This window comes from Poecile atricapillus, chromosome 1 (genome assembly GCF_030490865.1).
Source record: "Poecile atricapillus isolate bPoeAtr1 chromosome 1, bPoeAtr1.hap1, whole genome shotgun sequence".
Lineage (NCBI taxonomy): Eukaryota > Metazoa > Chordata > Aves > Passeriformes > Paridae > Poecile > Poecile atricapillus.
In genome coordinates, this window is record NC_081249.1 from 140454815 (window position 1) to 140474541 (window position 19727).

The 19727-nt window shown below is 39.8% G+C and overlaps 1 protein-coding gene across 1 annotated transcript; it reads left to right on the forward strand.

Moving 5' to 3' along the window:
- The first annotated feature begins 924 nt into the window (after nt 1-924).
- ALKBH3 (alkB homolog 3, alpha-ketoglutarate dependent dioxygenase) lies at nt 925-19393 on the forward strand. Its single transcript, XM_058850022.1, has 9 exons — nt 925-1041; nt 2319-2431; nt 4103-4137; nt 4998-5045; nt 6581-6684; nt 7850-7938; nt 10825-11034; nt 17635-17733; nt 18242-19393. Exons 1-9 carry the CDS (start codon nt 972-974, stop codon nt 18332-18334), a joined length of 861 nt encoding a protein of 286 aa, XP_058706005.1. The 5' UTR covers nt 925-971; the 3' UTR covers nt 18335-19393.
- The last annotated feature ends 334 nt before the right edge of the window (nt 19394-19727 follow it).

The window sequence follows — 19727 nt, forward strand, 5'->3', positions numbered from 1 at the left end:
ACGTTTGGGTTGGATATTAGGAAAAAAACTCTTCACCCAGAGGATGTTTGGGCACTGGAACAAGCTCCCCAGGGAAGCAGTCATGGTACCAAGCCTGACAGAGTTCAGGAATTATTTGGCCAACACTGTCAAAAAGCACATGATGTGATTTTTGGGGCTGTCCTGTGCAAGGCCAGGAGTTGAACTTAAGATGATCCTCATGGATCCCTGGCTACTCAAGATATTCTATGATTTAACATAATATATATATGTATATAAAATATATATATTCTATATTATATATATAATATGGAATATATATAAATATATATATAAAATCAGCAGAATACAAATTTTATTAGAACTGTTAAGTATTAATAAATATTTCCAAGTAACAATTTTCTAACTATTGAAGGTGTTCAGAAGGGTATGGCAGAGAGAATGGTATGCACATCCATCTGGCACAGAGGGAGGGGTGTGCAGGTAAGGAGGTTCTCAGAGCCCCATGTCCCTTCATGTGGTGGCAGGCTGCAGGTTGGGTTCCCCCTCTCATGCCCTCTGAGGTCTTCTATTTCCCAAGCTGCAGCAGGGAATCACTAGTTAATTTTTTATCTAAATTTTATTTATACTTTAACCTAAATTACCTCGACTTTGATTTTGAATGTGTTCACCTCGGTGATGGAGGGCAGTGTGGGACTACCCTGGGCACCTGTCAGAAAATAGGAGGGGGTTTCTGGTGGCATCGGTCCCGTCCTCTGCTGGTTCCAAGACTGTTTTTGTTACCGGCGCCATGCAAGGCCTGGAATTTTGGCATTTTGACTCCCGTGTTGGAATGGGACAAGCGGGTTGGGAGGCGAGTTGAGCGCTGCTGGCTGCCCAGGCACGGGGCACCTTTAATTGAAGCTCGGCCCCTGCGTGCGCGGCGGGCGGAGCTGCGGCCGCACAGCCGGGCCCAGGCGGGACTTGGGGCCGTGGGCAGGGCCGGGCCGGGCATGGCGGAGAGGCGGCAGCGGGCCCGAGTGCAGGGCGGCTGGGCCGGCGCCCCGGCGGGGCGGCCCGCAGGTAAGGAGCGCCCACAGCCGCCCTTCCCTTCCTTCCCGACGGCCGCGACTTCTCCGCTGCCGTCCTGGGCGCGGCGGGGCGAGCGGCGGGGCCGGTCTCCGGCTGCACTTCCGACCGCCCTGCGCGGCCCCAGGGCTGGCCCAGTTTGCCCCGTTGCCGTCGGTAACTGAACTGCAGGTGTTCGAAGCCAGCTTTTAAGTAAAGTTTGGGCGTGTGCCACAGGTGCGGCGATTTTGGATGCAGAACGCAGGGTGTGGATGTGTTGCTAACGCGCACGTTGAGGTGGGCGCGTCGTTCGCATCTCGGGGCAGCTCGGGTCAGACGAGTAGAGTTTGGTGGAGCTGACTTGTGTAAGAACAGTCAGTCACTTATTCATAAAACGCATTATGTGTCTTTTAGCTTTTCAAGGTGAAAACATTGTAAAATAAAGAGAACTAGTGGAAAGGGATGGAGTCAGCGTCACAGGGGTTTTAGCAAACATTGAAACCAAAGAGTGCAGAGGAAGAGGAGTACTTTGAAGGTTTTCAGTCTGTGAAACCAGGGGGAACTGGTTTGTTTTTGTGAACGTGCTCAAAACATGTTCCACTCACCTGATTACAGTTTCCATAAAGCTCCCATATCTCTGCAGTCTGAGCATCCTAGGCAAGCTGATTTTTTTAATCATGAAAAAGAATAGCCAACTGTTTTTGTGCATGTGGCCTCAAAATTATCTCAGGTCTCAGGTGCACTTCATTGCTCCTATTCCTGAGTGGATTGAAAAAAATAAAAATTTCCCCATTGTTTGAATTTTGCTGAGTGAAGATTTTGTGTTTCAGGCCCATTTTAAAGCCTGTTTGCATGTGTAAATAAAACACTTGAAGTGGTGTGCTGAAGTTGCTCTTCCACTTTCTCCCTGGTTTAAAAATCCTGTTTTAATAAAAGTTTGGGTTTTTTTTTTTCCTAAAAAAAGTAATACAGAGGGAAGCAGCTTAGCTGCATGGAGCAATTTCTGCTGGTGTGTGATAGGTGTTTGCTGTACAATTGAGAAGTTATAGATGTCATCCTTTCTGATAAAAGTATGTTTTCAGTTCTGTTTGTCCATGAATAACAAATATATATATAAAAAATTCAGTTTCTATGCAGTTTTAACTCTTAGGTTTGGCAATTTCCTGAAATCTCTGCTAATCATAGGAGAATACTCCAAGGAATGATTCCATATGTTTTTCCTAACTATGTTTTTAGTGTTGTGATATTCAATTGAATTGAAGCATCTTTTCTTCTTTCTCTCTTTATTTTAGCACCTAAGGTACCTGTGGCCAGCAGCGTTGCCCTTGCAGGTGCCAGACCTGCATGGAGACAGAAAGATCAGCCTCACATTCAAAACCAATTTGTCTTTGAAAAGCCATCAGAGGTAAAAATTACAGGGTAAATAGCAAAATCTCATCTGTTATTAAGCTTTAAATGATAGGTAAAAATTGTTTGAGAATATAGTCCATTGTTTAAAATCTGAGCTGAACTTTGAGCTTTCACTAAGCAGAGTTGGGAATTGTTTTGTATATATGGCAAACAGAAAGTCATGGTCCCTCTGTTTAGCCTGCTCATAACTACTTTTTTTTTTAGAGAGCTAAAAGAGTATGTTCTACTAAGTATTCAGTGTGCAATGTCTAGGCATGGTTTGAGCTCTTGTTTTCATCAGATGGGTTATCTGTCTTAACTTGTTACAGGGGAAGAGCATGGGATTTGTTTTATATACTTTATGTCCCGTTGTTAGCGTTCAGGAACACACATAATCAAGGAATGATTATATGAAGGTGCTTTAGTAAGAGTTCTGGGTGTCAGGAGTACACATACCCAAATCTGACCTGACTTTGTTTTGAGCTGAACATGTTTTTATACTCTATCGTTATATAACTTACATATTAATTATTAAACTTACATTGTTCTATTGTATACATTGATTTCATCCAAGCATGGATTTCTCGTGGTTCCCCTCAAACCCCTAACATAGTTTCTCATGGTTCTTTAAACAATAATTATATCTAATCATATCTAACAATTATATCATTTATCATATACTGACTGCACAGGTGCAGTTTCACATGATCTTAGCAAGCACAAGGCCTAACATTTTTCAGGGCCTACCTTTAACATTTTTTCCAGGGCTTGCCAAGCCTAACTTTGTTTCTAACTCACTGAATTTTCTATGATTTTAAAATCTTTTTCTATCACCGTCAGCTGACGAAGGATATTGTGCTCTATACAGAGCACTTCTTTGCTTGGGGAAAAAAATAATCGTGAACACTTCTTTCTAAGTTGGACTTATTTGAAAGGCTGTCATCTTGGCTCAGAAGCATTGAAGACAGCCTGGGAAAATTCTCTTTCCCCTGTGGCAGAGACCTGCTATCTCTATGGTACTGTATTTTGATCCTCTTGCAGGATCAAAATACAAGTAGGCTCAATGCAGTAACTCCTTGCAAATCAGAACTCCACTGAGCTCAGAGAAGAGAAGCATAAATCCCTGAGACAACCAGGATGATAGCCAAGGCTGGATTAAATTACTCTGTTTTTTTAACAAAATACAGCTGTCTCAGCTGTGCAGACCGCTTTACAGTGTAAGCTCCTGCTATGTCTGATCTTTTGTGTTTTGCTCATTTGACTGAGGCCTGCAGTTTGTTCATGCTTCTTAGGGTTGCTCTGAATTTTTCCTTACATAAGGATATTTTTATAAATATAAAGATAAGCATTTTCTTGATTGCAGTTGATAAATAGCAAGTATTGTGATAATCAAAATAATTTAGAAATCAGTGTCCTTTAGGGGGCACTTGATGGCTAAAAACCAGCCTGCAATGGAAGCTGCATTTGAGAGTTTCTGGGACGAGGAAGGAGTGGCTGAGTTGTTTTCTACTACCGTTTTCTACTACTACTGTTTTCTGCTACTTCGCTCTTGCCCTGAGGTGTGTTTTTCTCACTGGCTTATCAGTGTGTGGCTACACAGAATCACTAGAGATGACTGTGAGTTCTGTTCGACTGGAGAGTGCCAGATATTTTAAGATTCATGGTGTACTGTCTTGTTCCCTTTCAGGTGGAGCGCAGGGTTCCTGAGGCAGGTGTGATAGAGTGAGTACCCTACTGGTTTCTCTGTGTGCTTTTTCTGTCATCATGGTCGGTAAGAGCAGAAATTGTGAACTTTTAACCCTTTTATCATGAGCTGAATGTATTATCAGGAGAGCCCAAGTCGATTAACTGGTTTTTATGCCTTTGGTATGGCTGGGAAGCCAGTAATCATGGTCAGTTGGACATTCTGGTTCAGCACAATTGCCAGTACGTCTTCTTTGGTTAGCAGTGTGCATTTTCCTGGGACAATCCCAGTGTAAACTATGCTGGAAATTACTTACTCTGGAATATACCAGAGATATAGTTGGTATGGCACCTTTCAGGGCTCAGAGTAGTAGTTGATGGTAAGTTTCCTACTGAAGCTGGGTATCTGTACGTTATTTACCCTTTGTGTTGAAATGGGGGTCTTCCCAAGATAACTTTGGCATGAAGTGTGACAAAGTGTGGTTTATGGTGGAGTTAGAGATACTGAAAATCCAGCTTGGTTCAGTTTGGCTATCTTGGCAGAATTTTCTTTCTCAGTGTACCTATAAAAGCAAACACAGCGATCTGAGTGCAGTCATGTACGGTTGTCTCCTTCAGGTTCCCTGTGACGTCCCTCTTTTATTTTTTTCTAAGAGCCCTAAAACTGTACTGAGTCTTTCTTTGGTGAAAGGAGGGACAGGAAGAACATGCAAACTCATTTGCTGCCTTACTCTGACCTTTATGTCCAAGACATTATTTCTTCCTTTTTCTAACTTTCTTTTCTTTTTTAAAGAAAACTTTATCTAGTCCAGGCCTATAGCAATTCCAGTCTGTCCTGCTCAGTCTAAGATAATTTCTTGTTTGTCTTTCTGATGGCTCTTTCCTTTCTACATCCTCAGCAAGCCTGGTGTGTATGAGCTCAGCAAGGGACCAGCTGGCATTTCTAGGTAAGTGGATGAAATATTACTTGCTTTTGCAGAGTGATGTGATGATACTCAGCTTTCTGAAGTCCAGTCTCTGCAGAGGGTTTTAATTTCAGCATTTGCACACTGCACTTCCTGTGTGTCATCTGTTTAGAGTACTTCTGGAAATACTTTTGAGTGACAGGTAGCAGGGACTGAGATGGTTCTGAGCAGCACTGAAGAGAAGAAAAATAAACCTCTTTACATCTGGTGTGTATGACATCCGGTGCTCTTTCCAGAATAAGGACAAGTTGCTGCTGCAGATTTGGATCGGTATTCCTGTGTTAGCAAGTGTGGGATGTCTGTGTTGTACAGTTAAGAGTGGCCCAAAACTTGTAGCTGTAAATTGGAATTGTTTTAAATAAATCCAATAAAAGCATTTAACTTTATAGGCAATTGTGGTAACCTCAGGATTGTCCCTTCTGCTTATATGCTGTGCCTTAATTATTTCAGCTTAAGGACACTTCAAAAGAAAACCTGCTTATTCTGTGATTCCTACTAACTAAAATATATTTTACCTTGCTGACTTAGCTGCAATATCAATATTAATCCTCTTCTTTTGAATTTGATAGAAAATTCAAAAAATGCCACGGACATAGTAATTTTTTGTGCATTTATTTAATTTCTTCTGATTATTGTATTATTTCATTTTTATGCCTTTATCTTAGTTTCTTCTAAATATGCAAATAAATTTTTAAAGCATTTTGAAATGTAAAAACTTTGACCAGCTGGAAAGAGACAATATACACAGTCAGCTGGGTTATCCTGCATTTTCTGGAGTTTGTTTTTGTAATACACTGATGGAAAGTTAATAATCAGATTTGAATCTTTTTTTTTAATACCTTTACTATATACTCTTACAGTGACATCTTTAGGGTGTGGAATACTTGTGAGAGGAAACTGCTGTTAGCAGCATTCCTACTCTGCAGCCCACTACAGTAGCTGTAATTCTTGGATGACTGCTAGTCCAATCAACATATTAGATGTACATATGGAAATGAAAAAATAGGACACATTAAGTACTGTCCTTATGCTAAATACTTTCCTTTGTGCTTTGAAAAAGAGAATAGGAATGGCAGTAGGGATAAAGGGATATCAAATTCTAAGTGATGTGGAGACAGAGAAAAAAGGGCAATTATTTACTTAATGTTGACTGTATTACCATAATCAAGTCTATCTGATTTATCAGATGTGAAGTTAATAACAGGCAGAAAGATGCCATTTTTCACAGCGTATGACTGACTCTTTAATTCATGGTATGTTGTTGGTTGTCATACATTTTTAGAAGTTTTGAAAAGGAATTACATACATTTGGTGAGGGTAAGACTCAACAGGAGCCCTTCTGTTCTTTTCTTCACACCTGCTTTTGGCTGGGGTCAGAAACAGGATACTGGGCTTTGACTTTTGAGATGATGCATTACAGCCACTTTTAACTCCTTTGGGAATCCTGGAAATGAAAATATTTTCCCAAAGAAGATATAGAAATGTATATTCCTTCTATTTTTCTTTTTAATCCTTAGGATTCATTTGATTCCTGGCTTTATTGACTCAGAACAAGCAGACTGGATGTTTGAGCAACTCCTGCAAGACATACCCTGGGGCCAGCGAACTCACATCAGACAGGGTAAGGAGTGTGTAGACCACCTTTTCAGGTCATTCACAGGTCAATTCCATAACAGAATCTGTGTGTTGTTTAGAATTTGTTTAAATTTTCAGTATTACCACTTCTTTAAGTTTCTGTACATATCTGAAGACTACTGCAGCTTATTTTGCAATCTCTAATGACATGTTACTGTGGCCAACTGAGTGAGATCTTTCCAAATTAAAATTGCCTGTCTTAAAAATCTTGGAGCTGTACTGTCTCTTCTGTCATCTCCAGTTCTTTTTCTCACTCATTTTTTAAGATTAAGTGTGGTCACCATCATACAATCTCCCAGCAATGCTGCAAAAAATGTGTTCTTGGAGGTTTCATTCATGAGGTATATTTTTTGCCTCTTTTACTGAAAATCCCAGCAGAGCATGTTCCTCTTCCTTTGGCTTTAGTGATTACTTCCAGTGTGCAACAGGAGAAGAGGCTGCTATTCTGGATTTGTTCACTAAGGGGCACCTGTTGTAGCTAAATTTCACTTTCAGTCAGGAACTGATGTAAGATAATGTATCAGAGTAGTTACTGGATGGGGCTGGAAAATGTCTTCAACATGTGTATTTCTTGGCTGCCAGTAAAGGGGCAGTATAGTGGAGAATGCTACCTGTCAAGCATGAGAAGTTGTTGCCAAGATAGTCTTTTCAGAAGCCAGAAGTATTTTTAACCTGATGTTTGTGTTACACCACAGAGCACACACATATTTGATAAAATATTGTGTCCAGCCTTGCCACATTTTGTTTCTGTAATGTCTCAAGGATGCTACAGCCCTTTCTACTTTACCTTTACAGTGGATTCATCTTCATCTTGCAACGTAAGCCAGCATACTGGGCACCAGAACCAGGTGAATGTAAAACAAGATAAAATTTCAGTTTCATTTGCTAGCTTTAATTCATCCAGAAAATGGATATGTTTCCAAGATTTTGACAAGGTAATTCCTCCTGCAGATGCACACCTGATTTTGAATAATTTCTTTCCTTCATTTGAGTTCATTTTGTAAAGCCGAGGATTTTAAGGAGCTGCTTTTTAACTTTAGGTGAATGGACAGTCTCTTTTTGATGAAGTTTCTTGGCAGAATTGCATCATCTTTCCATTTTCAAATCCTTTGATAAGGTCAACTGAGAATGTCTTCCTGTTTTTCTTTTAGAAGTATCTTTTGAGGAACCACGGCTAACATCTTGGTATGGGGAACTTCCTTACACGTACTCCAGGATAACAATGCAGCCAAATCCAAATGTATGTATATGTTTGCATGTATTTTATTACTGTCTACAAAGAAATCCTTTGCAGACATTAAGAGACAAAAATTTCCTCTATTATCTAGAGAATCTGTTAGCATTTAATTTGTGATCAGCAGCAGATTGTACAGGAATGTGGTCAGTTTTATGAAATGCACTTTGAGTGAGTCGACTGAGAGCAGTGTAATTTAGTTGCCAAATATTGCCAATAGGAAGTTACTACTCTAAAGTTTTACTTTGAGTCACTGTAGCTTTGAACAAAACTCTGAATTGCTCTGTGTAACTTACTCCAAGTGTCTTTGCATGGGAGATCGTACTGCACACAGTCATACTGATTTTTTTGTTTTAAAGATACAGTAAGTACCAATTACTGAAATAGTTGCTTTCAGAAACACTTAGGTTTAATACTGCTTAAATGAGAGTTTAGGCATATTTTGATTCCTATGTGGATGCTGTGAAATTCACACATGCAGCTCATCAGCTCAGCAACTCCAGATTGTAGCATGTAATTTCCCACACTGTTTTGGAAGAGTTAAAAACCTTCCAAGTGACTCAGTGATGTTTTGTTCATGTTTTCTCTCCCTCTCCCCACCTCTCTCTCTCAGCCTGTTGTCCCATCAGCCTGTCTCTTGGTATTGCTTTGTTTAAAATTCCCATGGCAGTAATTAGGTGTCACTGTTGAAAGCTGGATAGCATGAGAGAACAGCGTCCCAAGCCCCAGAACTGCTGCCAAAGTGGGATGTTTGGGAAGAGTTGGAAAGGCGTTATTTAACATGATGAGTTGAAAAGATTTTAGTCTCAAAAATACTGTAGTTAAAAATTCTATGACCTACAGAACTTGTGGTGGAAAAACAGGCATTTCTTTGGTCCTCATTTGTAAAATACTATTTTGAATGGGCTTTTCTGAAAGCTGAATGTCTTTAGGGATTGGAAGTGCCCTCACAAAATCATTTTGTTGTACGCTAATGAATCCAGTTTAAATCCAGTTCAGAACTGCCTTCTGTGGAACCCATTGCTACTTGGAGATTGGATGGAGCCCATATACCTCGGATGCAAGGTTTCACTTCAGTTTGCATCAAATTCTTCAAGGAGTTAGCACTTATTGGGCCACTGGCTTGTTTCTCTCATCCCAAAGGCATAAGTCCTAAATGAATCACTCAGGCTGGATCTGTCTTTTATTCCTGAATATTTCTGCATTTTGCTGAGAGAAAGAAACTCAAGCAGAAAGTGAGATGCACTGGAGAAGCTGTAGAGATGGAAGTCAGCCCTTCCCAGGCTGGAAGGTTGCCTGTAGGCCCACTGCACATGGGCGCTGACATTTCACACAGCTTTGCAGGTGGAAGTACCTGTAGCTAGAAGAAGTGGGGGATGGTGTAAAGAGCATGATCCCTACCTGTAGAATAGGGTTTCTATCACAAAAATATCCTGAATAAAATGTAATTTAGTGCACAGCTTAGCCAAAACTGATAACTCCCTGAAACAGTTGATCTGTAGGAGTAATTAGCTTCGTGTCCCTCCTTTTTTTGTTTGGTAAAAATTGGTGTGATTGCAGCACTTCTAGATATAATCCAATGTTAGCGCCTAAATTAATTTTGCTATTAAAAAATGTTTCTCTGTAAGCAGTGATAGAGTTGTTTCAACAAATGTTTCAACGAAACTACTTCCACTGCTTCAGGTTTGTAGTGGGCTTTCAACTACATTGTAAAATTCACATATGGTAGCGTTTTAGTAGTACATACTTCTGTGATGTGAGTTGAAGAAATCTAGTCCTGGTTGGTCACTGAAAAGTGCTCTGAATAATTCTTGTTGGAGTCTTCTGCGCATTCAGGCAGCACAGTTGCAAGCAAACTTTTTTGGGGGGTTTTTTTTGGGTGGTATTACTGCTTTCCCAACATGTTCCATAGCTGCAAGCTGTGTTAATGTAGAATTAATTACTCACATGATGCTTAATCATTGAAGGCATGACTTAGCTAGAAATACCCCATTAGAGAAACACTGTATGTTGAGGCCCCTGCACTGTAAACTACTAAGTTAAATACCTTTTAAACTTGGGGAAGCTTGGAAAGAAGGTAGTGCAGTGCTGTTTATTAGTGGTGGATACTAGAAAATATTTCCAGCTGTCTGTTGCTTCTTCTTCCAATGGTGCACTGGGAGATTTGGAATGAGTTTCTTATCCTCTCTTGATCTCTGTTTTTGCTTATATAATGGACAAAAAATTCTGACCTACATTGCTTTGGCTTTTTTGTTTTTCTTATATATTTGTGTGGTTCTTAAAAGCTCTCTGACAGATGAAAGTCATGATGTAAGCTTATAACATTAAATAACTGGAGTGAGCTGTAATGGAATGTGAAGAGCTTCCCTGGGCTGTGGGCTCAGCAAGATGTTAGTAAGGGGAAAGATGAAATCCAGGGCCAGTGTCATCGGTTTTGTGACCCACTGAAGAGTTACAATGTCGAAGTGAAAGCCCCCAGAGGTGATGAGTTGAGCTCAACAAGCTGTGCTAACAGAGTGGGGACAGAGGGCTGTGATATGCCAGCCATTTCCTCTTGTTCTCTGTCAACAGCTGCAGGCAATTGAGAGCAGTGTCATTTAGTCACTGATTGCCTCCATTAGTATGAAAGGCAGCCTGGTTTCAGAGTTTTAAGGAGATGATTTAGTATTGAGCGATGGGTAACGTGTGCATATTTTTCAGAAAGCCCAGCCCATTCTTCTGCTCTACTAAAAATAGCATCAGAATTGCTGTGAGTCATTTATTTGATTTTAAGTTTATTGTGATTAGAGTGCAGTATATTTTGTTTCTTAGTAGTTTTTGCCTTCTGTTTTGCATTACCTGCCCCTGGCCTGCATTCATGGTATTTTACATTCACCTCTGTGCTGATTGCAGTGGCATCCTCTGCTGACCATGCTGAAGGAGCGCATTGAAGAGTTCACTGGCTATACCTTCAACTCTCTCCTCTGCAACCTCTACCGAAATGAGAAGGACAGCGTGGACTGGCACAGTGACGACGAGCCATCACTGGGAAAAAATCCTGTCATTGCCTCACTCAGCTTTGGTGCTACTCGGACCTTTGAGATGAGAAAAAAACCTTCCCCTGTGAGTGTTTGTATCACACTGAGAGAGTCTTATAGCTACTAATATGTTTATTGTTTTCCCCGTTTAAGGGAACTTAATTACTCAAGCATTTCAAAGTTAATGAAAACACAACTTGGAAAGTTCTGTGGAATAAGTGTAGGGATCAAGAAATCTCTAATCTCTAGTAAACCTCTAATAATGTGCAGCAGTGTAGTGTAGTGCTGCAGAGAAATTGGAACCTGGGCAGTCTTGTGCCCAAATAAGGGCCCTTTTGGGTGCATAAGATGAGATCAGTGATGCTGTAAGTGGACTTACACTGTGCAAATGAATCAAAGAGTTGCTACCATTTTCTTAAACTCAAGCCAGTGTTATGTAATGCAGAGTGTATTTGGGATGAAGAGTAGTTCTGACTGCTCTTGTAAGTGAAAATCCTCTAACAGTGTTTGCATTTGGACGTGTGTGTATCCGGATTGAGGGGCAGTGAACAAAGGGAAGAAGCTCATTTATTGTCTGTAAAATGCCTTGGAAGCTGTCACATTGTACTCGCAGGCTAAGGATAAGGAGGCTGTGTGGAATATCCTTTCAGGAGTTAATTGGTGATTCAGTAGTGAATACTCCTTCTAGATAAAGTGCTGTGTTTGGGAATGCTTTGTTTATAAACCAGCTTAAACTTTGCAGGTCATATTTATCCAAGTAAGGGATTCACATGTGTTGAGAATACAGACCTTATTTTAGGATGTCCAGTTTCAGATGAATTTTCTGCTTGTGCAGTCTTTGACAACTTTGGAAAGAAGTTTTCTTTCTGCTTGTGTTGCTATTTATTCTGAGTAGGTAGTACAGAAAGCAGAGGTGATAATTACCAGCCTGCAAGAAAACTCTATGCTGATATGCTGAAGCCTGCCCATCAAGAGTCATCTTGGGTCACCTAGTCTGAACAGCAAAGGTCAGAAATTGAGCCAGAAAACAAATAGTTGGTAGTTTTCATCACTTCTCCGATTTGTAAATTCTTTGTTGCCTGAAATGAATTTAATCTTGGTCCCTGAGCATGAGATCACATAACCAGTCTGTTATGTCAGTGGGCATAGCATGAGTAAGTATCCCTGATGCTGTGTTGATAATCAAATGTCAGCTGGAAAGTTTATTCCTCTAAAAAACTGTAAATGGTGCTTGGATTAATTTTAGAAATGCTTGTGTTCCCCATCAATGGATCAGAATAAAATACACTTAAACTTCAGTATCAACTTTGCAGGTTCTGTCTTAAAAATCAATCCTAGTTCTTGAGTAAGATGCCTTTTTTATAGATTTTCTGAAAAGACAACCCCTATTAGCAAAGGGGGAAATTCAGTCTGCCATTTGTACTTGGCTGCCTTGTTTGATCTGTACTGCACAATTTCTTCCCTTTTCTTCCAGAGATGGATGGTTTTTTATAGATGTATCCCTCAAGCTCTCCTCATTTTTTTTTAGCACCTTTGACTTGATATCTCTGACTACCTGAGTCTTGCTAGCTGTGAAGTGTATTTCTTTTGCAACTGTCACATACTCTGTGACACTTTTCTCTGGGGTAGAATCCCCATGTGCAGATCTTTGAAATAGTTGCTATTAAGTGTGTCCCATGTCTAAGGGAACTCATACTTAATAATTACATGGCACACATTATGTATTCTTTGCACATTCCCGAAGCCTGAAGTTTCCTGAGAACATCCTATGACAATGGATGCTTTGCTGAGTGGGAGTTACAAGAGGCTCTGATGGAAATTACAACCTTTCAGGCTGTACCGCCAAAGAAGTAATTTTCATACTCTACTGTACTGTAGCATTCTCTCTTTCATTAAGGGAAAGTTAAAACTGATTGTAGATCTTTGAAGTTTGATCATTCCTTTGTTAAAAAGCAAGTTACAGGAAGAGGAATGCAATCTAGGGAAAAGGAATTCAGATTAACAGTCATCACAGACATTCAGGCTCTCCCTGGTTTCAGTATCAGTGCATTGGGTTTTCCAGACGTATTGTAGTCTTATAAGTCTTCACTGAGGAGGGAAATAGAAAGTAAATCCTTTTTCTCCCAAAATTAAGCCTCTTTGAGGGCAAACTCTGTGCTATTTCAGATTCTAGGGTTTCAGAGGCCTTTGTTTCCCTTTGTTCTTTTAAGTGCTTTTGAATATTTTGAGATGAAAGATATAATGAACATACAAGATGAGAAATACTATGGTAGAACATCACTGCGGATAAATGGTACTAAGAAAAATGTGATTTCCTGTGTGGGATCATCTACTGAATACAAAACCGTATGTACCACAAGTGAGGTCACAGCTTGAAGGGCAGTTGAAGAGTACTAGATCAGAGCCTTCAGAAACTTCAGTTTGTGTTGGTATCTCTGCAAATATTTTCTAGATTGTATCTTGAAATGTGGATGAACCTGATAGGGAATAAAATCCTGTTTCTCTAACTGAAAAGATGACCAGTGGTATTGATGGGGGTTGCATTTTGTCTGCATGTTTATGTGAATTTTAACAATTGTCTGTTAGTAATTTGGTAGTGTTTTCGTAAGTCGCTCTGAAACAATCATGCAATCTGAAATCTTTTTTCACTTGGCAAAAATGAAAAAAAGTTACTTAGGTTTAAGTGTTTTTTTTATTATCCTGAAAATTGTTCTAGGTTGAGGGTAAGGAAAGGTTCAGTCCTCTGTTTTTCTTTTTGGTGAACACTATTGGATTATATTATCATATAAGAGAGGGTAAAGGAGTGCAGAGATGTGTAGATCGTTTGTATCTTCTTAAACAAGCATCCTTTGTGGAAAAGTAGAAATAATTTGTACTGGGATTTCAACCCAGTGAATATAAAAAAAGCTGCAAATACATTTCAGGTGTAAATTTCTCACTGGAATAAGGAGACTTCATGGGAATTTACATGACTCCAGAAACTGTTTTATTTTGTCTGCTGGAATTTTTCTTTTTAAGCATTTGTTTTTCTAAATAGAGCCTTTTCTGTTTATTTAGACCAGTTACATGATTGCAGCTGGTATTTGTCCTTTGCTTTAAATGGTTTCTAGTTTTTTTTTGATGCCTTCTTCGTAGTTAAAAGTCTACAGTGATGTGGTTTCTTTTATTTTCTTCTTCCAGTTCCAGTCAGTTACTTCAACCTTGCTTCTGCTTGCTTGTTCCCCCTGCCCCCATCATTGTAGCTCCTGCCTACACTGAAATCAGGAGACAAATTCTTTTCTTTAGAGCTGTGATTCATACACAGTTCACACACCTTTGGTTAAGTCAGTGGGTCCTCTTGTGCTTGCCTACAGCCTGAGTGTCACCACTGTGGCACCGTGACCTCCTGCCATTCCCCACACAGCCTCAAGCCCCCAAGCCCACTTGGACGTGACTTCTTCCTCCCAATCGAGAGGAATTGATTTCACTCTGTGGGATGAGTGTTTCTGATACAGTCACACTACCATTTTTTACTATTGCTTGTTCACTGCTCAACTCTGAGACAGTGCCAGGTTATCTGATTGTGTCCTCCTGGAAGAGTGGGGAATGCTAGTACAGGGGGGAAGGGTGATACCTGATGTCCCACTGGGAGGTGTCCTGTGGCAGAGGGGTGGCTGCCATAGGTACCAGCTGGGTGGCTGTCCAGCAAATGGTTATGTGAACTGTGGAAGGAGTTAGAAAGCCAGCTGTCAGCTTGCTCTTCCATCTATAACCAAGGAAACCGATGGCTGCTGGGGAGGGAGGGAGCTTCACACCTTTTAGATAATAGCAGGATGGCTGCTGGGGAGGGAGGGAGCTTCACACCTTTTAGATAATAGCAGGATGGCTGCTGGGGAGGGAGGGAGCTTCACACCTTTTAGATAATAGCAGGATGTTCGAGGTATTCAAAGAATCAACCTTCAGATGGGTCTGTCCTTCAAATGGATCCCTGAAGCACAGTCCTTTTTTCCTAGCAGAAGGTAGAGATCTCCCAGTACTTCTAGAAAAAGCAGAAAAATAACCCTTTGTGTATTAACAGAGCTAATTGAAGATGGATTTGGGAATATGTGGAGCATGGTAGAGGCAGAGATTCAGATCTAGATGAAGTGAGTTGAATTTGTAGATTGGCATGAAAGAGACTCACAGACAGCGGTGGCTGCAGAGGAGGAGGAGGTGTTGTCCACCAGTAGTGGCAGGGCTTGAGAAGGTGGAGGTAAGCAGAGAGGCTGAAGGGAGTGCTCAGCTGCAGAAGGACTGAGGGAGTTTAAAGGTAGGCCTGTATAGGCAGGCCAGTGCATTATGTGAGTATATCAGTGTAACTGATATTCATCATTACTGAGTCTGTAGAGAAAAGCAGTGTGGTGAGGATTTTGTTGGAGACAGTGAAAATAAACATGTTAAATACAGAAGTATTGATAGGTAGCACTACTTTGTTGTGGAGGAGGGTGTTTACAGAGCTGGTGCTAGAGATGTAAACTGGAAAAGAGGGATACAATCAAGATGAAATCTGAAAAATACAAGGTTTGAGCTTTCGTAAAGATAATTCTCTTGGTAGTAGGTGAATAGGTGAAGCAGAAGACTAGGAGCCAGTATTCTCCATGAATGATGCTGACTTTTGCAATTGAAAATGATTTTGCATCATTTGATTGTATAACTGTATTATTATTTATACATTCTTCTACAGGATGTTTCCATTTACTTTTCCGTATTATAGAAGGTTCCTCTACACAGTCCAGAAACCATTTCCTACCACTATAGCAATAAACATTACTGAGACTTAAGAAACAAACTTGGGTGATTTATATAGATTTATACTAGATCTTTTCTCTTTCTGATTTTGATACCATTTCAAGAAAACAACCTTGTTGGAGTCCTGGAATTCCTACAGATTTTATATTCACAGCTTCCCATCAACTCACACTGAGCTTTTCTTACTTATTAACTGTAGTTACTCTAGTTAAGGATTTAAAAAAAGGTTTAGCCAGTGTACTTGGATAGTGTAAAGCTTGAATTGTATTAAATGTGTAGCTCAAGACTATGAAAATTCTCATACATTAAAAAGCAGAACAGTTGCTTTACTATACATATTTTTGTAAGCAGGTGGTTTTGTGGTACATATATAGAGTTACAAAGTGAACATAAAGAAGTCACCTAATGCACTTCTTTCGGTGTTTGTTACCAGAAAGTCTTTTCTACCTTAGATGTCAAAAATAAATTCTCTTCATAAACTTCTTGATCTCTGAAAGTCAAGTGAGTTCTCTGTTTGTCTGACATCAGCTCTAGCAATAAAAATTCTGAAATGACCTTTGGTGGACAGTAACGACATGTAAGAACGTAAAAACTTCTTGTTTCCCTGGCTTTGCAAAGCAAATCGACATGAAAATATCTTTTTCTAAGTAAAATGGAGTTCAGAGATGTCCCATTTAAACCGGAAAGTAATTGCTGTTTTTACGTACTGACTTTTCTAAGCCAAAAGGGTGTTTTCTCCTAAATCATTTATCTTAGCAGAATTCCTTTTTAGTTACGATGAGCAAGAGATAAAAATAAGCTCACTGTTGCCCATCACAAAGTGAAATGATGTAATCCTCTGAAATAGAAAGTACGTGTGTAGTGATATTTCTCTTCTTTTCCTCACAGTCATATTTACAGTATCTATTTTTGAAATTTTTTTCTTTTTTCCACTGAAGATAAGAAAACATTTCTTGATACTAACTTGATACCAACCAAGCTCTTTTGCATTTTAGAAAGTACAGTCCTCTTTCTATGTGCACCTTATTTATAAATTCACACACACTCCCAGTTGGTTTTCTGAAAATCAAACTCTGTTTTAGTTGAGGGCATAATTTTCCCAGTATTTGTTACTATACCTCATTATTTTGAGCTTTTCAGCAAGCCATGAACTTTCAAAAGGACAAACCTCCTTTAAGCTGGACTACTGCACATTTGACTTAGCAGTGTATGAATCTGATTTGAAGTTGGAAAGGATAGTGCAAAGCAATAGAGTTGTTGTTCACACTCATGTGTCGTGTGTGAGACCACTGCTGGAGCGTGTCACTATGTCTAGTTGTTATATTTGAGTTTTTAAATAGTTGCACATAATCTAAAGGCTTAACAAAAGTTTGCAAATTATTTGTCTTTGAGTCTAGCATTCTGTTTTGCTTAGTGGTGATTAAGACAACTCGTTTTACAAGGTATTGTGGGAAAAGGAGGATTTTTTTTTTAATAACAAAAACTCTTCTTCCAGCAGCTAGTGCCATAGCAGCATGTAATGTTGTAACAATTCAGAATAGCAGGAAGATGTTACTTTTGATGAAATAATTAACTGTTGGAATCTAGGGTGGCTATTGCAGAATGTCTCCACACTGAACTGTTTAAGATGTTTCCATAAGGTTTGCAGCCTCACTCCAGAATTTTGCCCTAAATACAGGAACTGATTGTTGAACTTTACCTGTGGCATCCAGGTAGTGAGATACAATGGCTTCTTTTCATTGTTAAAATGCTTGGCTCCTGGACTATTTATGAAATATGGATACAGAGAGGTTTACTTAGACTTGATCTTGGAAGAGCCTCTTCCTCCCTCACAGGCTTTTTAAGCTCTTCTGTAAAGGACTGGTTTTCTACCAAATGCACATGGCCTGCTTCTTCAGTGTCTAATGTTTCTTTTTAGGAGGAGGATGGAGACTATACTTACGTCGAAAGACTCAGAATCCCACTTGATCATGGGACTCTGTTGGTGATGGAAGGAGCCACCCAGGAGGATTGGCAGGTAAGAACTCCTTGATGCTGTTTATGTGCTTTACTTGCAGTGCTGTTTTCCAGATATGCCAAGGCACTCCCATGAGGGTATGGGACATTCTGCTTCCAGTGGCACAATTGTTTTCCAAGGCATTAGTATTGCTTTCTGCCTCAGAAACAATTCTTTTGCTTTCATGTGCCAAGTGATGCAGTAAGAATCAGTTCAGATGTTCCAGCATTAAACTTCAGCAACAAAGGTAGTAGCCTGCAGTGAAAAGAGCAAAATCAATGTAGAAATTTGGAATATCAAAAAGTTGTAACTTAATTTAAAGAGTTCTACATTAATGTATGAAGACTTTTTGTTTTCAGTGGCCCTGAGCAGTCAGAACCTGATTTTCTTACCTAAGTGTTTAGAAATACAAATAAAAAGCCATCACAGTCAGTGATGTCATCATTAGTCATTGTTTGATTACCTGTATTTTAAATACACAAGCTCATTATTTGATTTTTTTTTTCTTCTTCCCTAATGCCACTTACAGCATCGAGTGCCTAAGGAGTATCATTCTAGAGATGAACGGATAAACTTGACATTTAGGATCATTTATCCAGAACCTGATGGAGTTTGGAAGTGAAGACCCACTTTGGACATTGTTGGATATACACCCACAGCAGATCTACAGCCTTAGATTGCTACAGATATAAAGGAAGCCTTACAGGAACAGAGTTCCTTGAAGTCATGGGGAAAAGAGTTGATGTTCTGAAGATCTTTGGCAATCAGAAGATGCCTGTGTTATGTGGGCAAAAATTATATGTTATTAGATGATGCTAAATCGCAGGCTTTGTGAACAGTGATTATTTTTAGAAGAGCACAAAGCATGTGAAAGATTTGAGCGGTCCCAACTGGAGCAGAGAGATTCAGTGAGCAGATAGTTTGCACCTTGTCTCTCCTTTACTCCCAGGTCGTGATCTCTGTTGGAAGTAATGACAAGGTGGGATTCTTGTCCACCTCTATGTGTCTGTACAGATATGAAAAAGCTGCACTTGGTGATGGTCTCTGGTGTTACTTATTTCACCAAAGAGTGGTGCACTGCTTTTTTATCTGTAGGTTGCAGAGTCTCTTCCAGTTAAGCAGTTTCACAACTTAAATAACGTATTGAATTATACTGGTGTCTAGGGGAACAGAGGGTCAAGGCTCTTATCTGCCATGCACTGTGTGGTCAGACTTTATCCTAACTGTTTATCCATGTAGACAGGACAATGCAAAGGCAAGCAACAGAGACATCTGATGACCCTGCTTCTGGGTCAGTGCATATTGCATTAAAGAATATCACTCGGGGTTATCTCTTGAGCCTCTGCTGTGACAGATCGGCAGTGAGCACCTCAGACCAGATTCCAGGCTGACTTGCTGGAATCCTTCAAGTTTGGCTGCTGTGACTCACCTGCTGCTGGGAAGCAGTGGGCTCATGACTACAGTCTGAATGTTAAGTTAGGAGTGCTGCCTGTGTGCTTAAGTTCTTACTGCAGCTAAAAACCATCACTGTACTGGGTCAAATCATAGTTTTTGTCCATCTTCACTGTCTGCCTGCAGTAGGATCTAAGCACAGGTAAATACCCTCTGCCTTCTAACACATTAGCTTTGTTAAGCAAGCTAATGTCCCTCTTCACTGTAAGAATAAATTGGTGTTGAGAAAAGATCTGTCTTTATTTAGCCAGCATGTGTTGTGGTTTAAGTTCTTATTTGGTGAGAACAGTCAGATTATTAATACTCAGTTATGCCTATGTTTTAATGCTACTGATGACATAAATATTGAGCCATTTCACTCCCTGTGGTCTTAAATTGGGCAGAATCATTTCCTAGAAACAGCTTCTCTACTTAAACCACCATACATTATTCTTATAAAATTAATGTTACTAGAAAACTTAACTTTGTTGTCTTATGATGTCTTCACTTTCATCCCAATTTGTACAGAAATGTTTTTGGAGTATTTTTAATGTTACTTCCTTGCATTTGAATCTTTTGTCTAG

What these genes read in the sequence shown, in the direction of transcription:
- ALKBH3 (XM_058850022.1), top strand. Translation starts at nt 972, where the DNA reads ATGGCGGAGAGGCGGCAGCGGGCCCGAGTGCAGGGCGGCTGGGCCGGC. An exon ending in TCTTTGAAAAGCCATCAGAG is followed by an intron (nt 2,432 to 4,102) that starts GTAAAAATTACA and finishes GTTCCCTTTCAG; the next exon opens with GTGGAGCGCAGGGTTCCTGA. An exon ending in GCGAACTCACATCAGACAGG is followed by an intron (nt 6,685 to 7,849) that starts GTAAGGAGTGTG and finishes TTTTTCTTTTAG; the next exon opens with AAGTATCTTTTGAGGAACCA.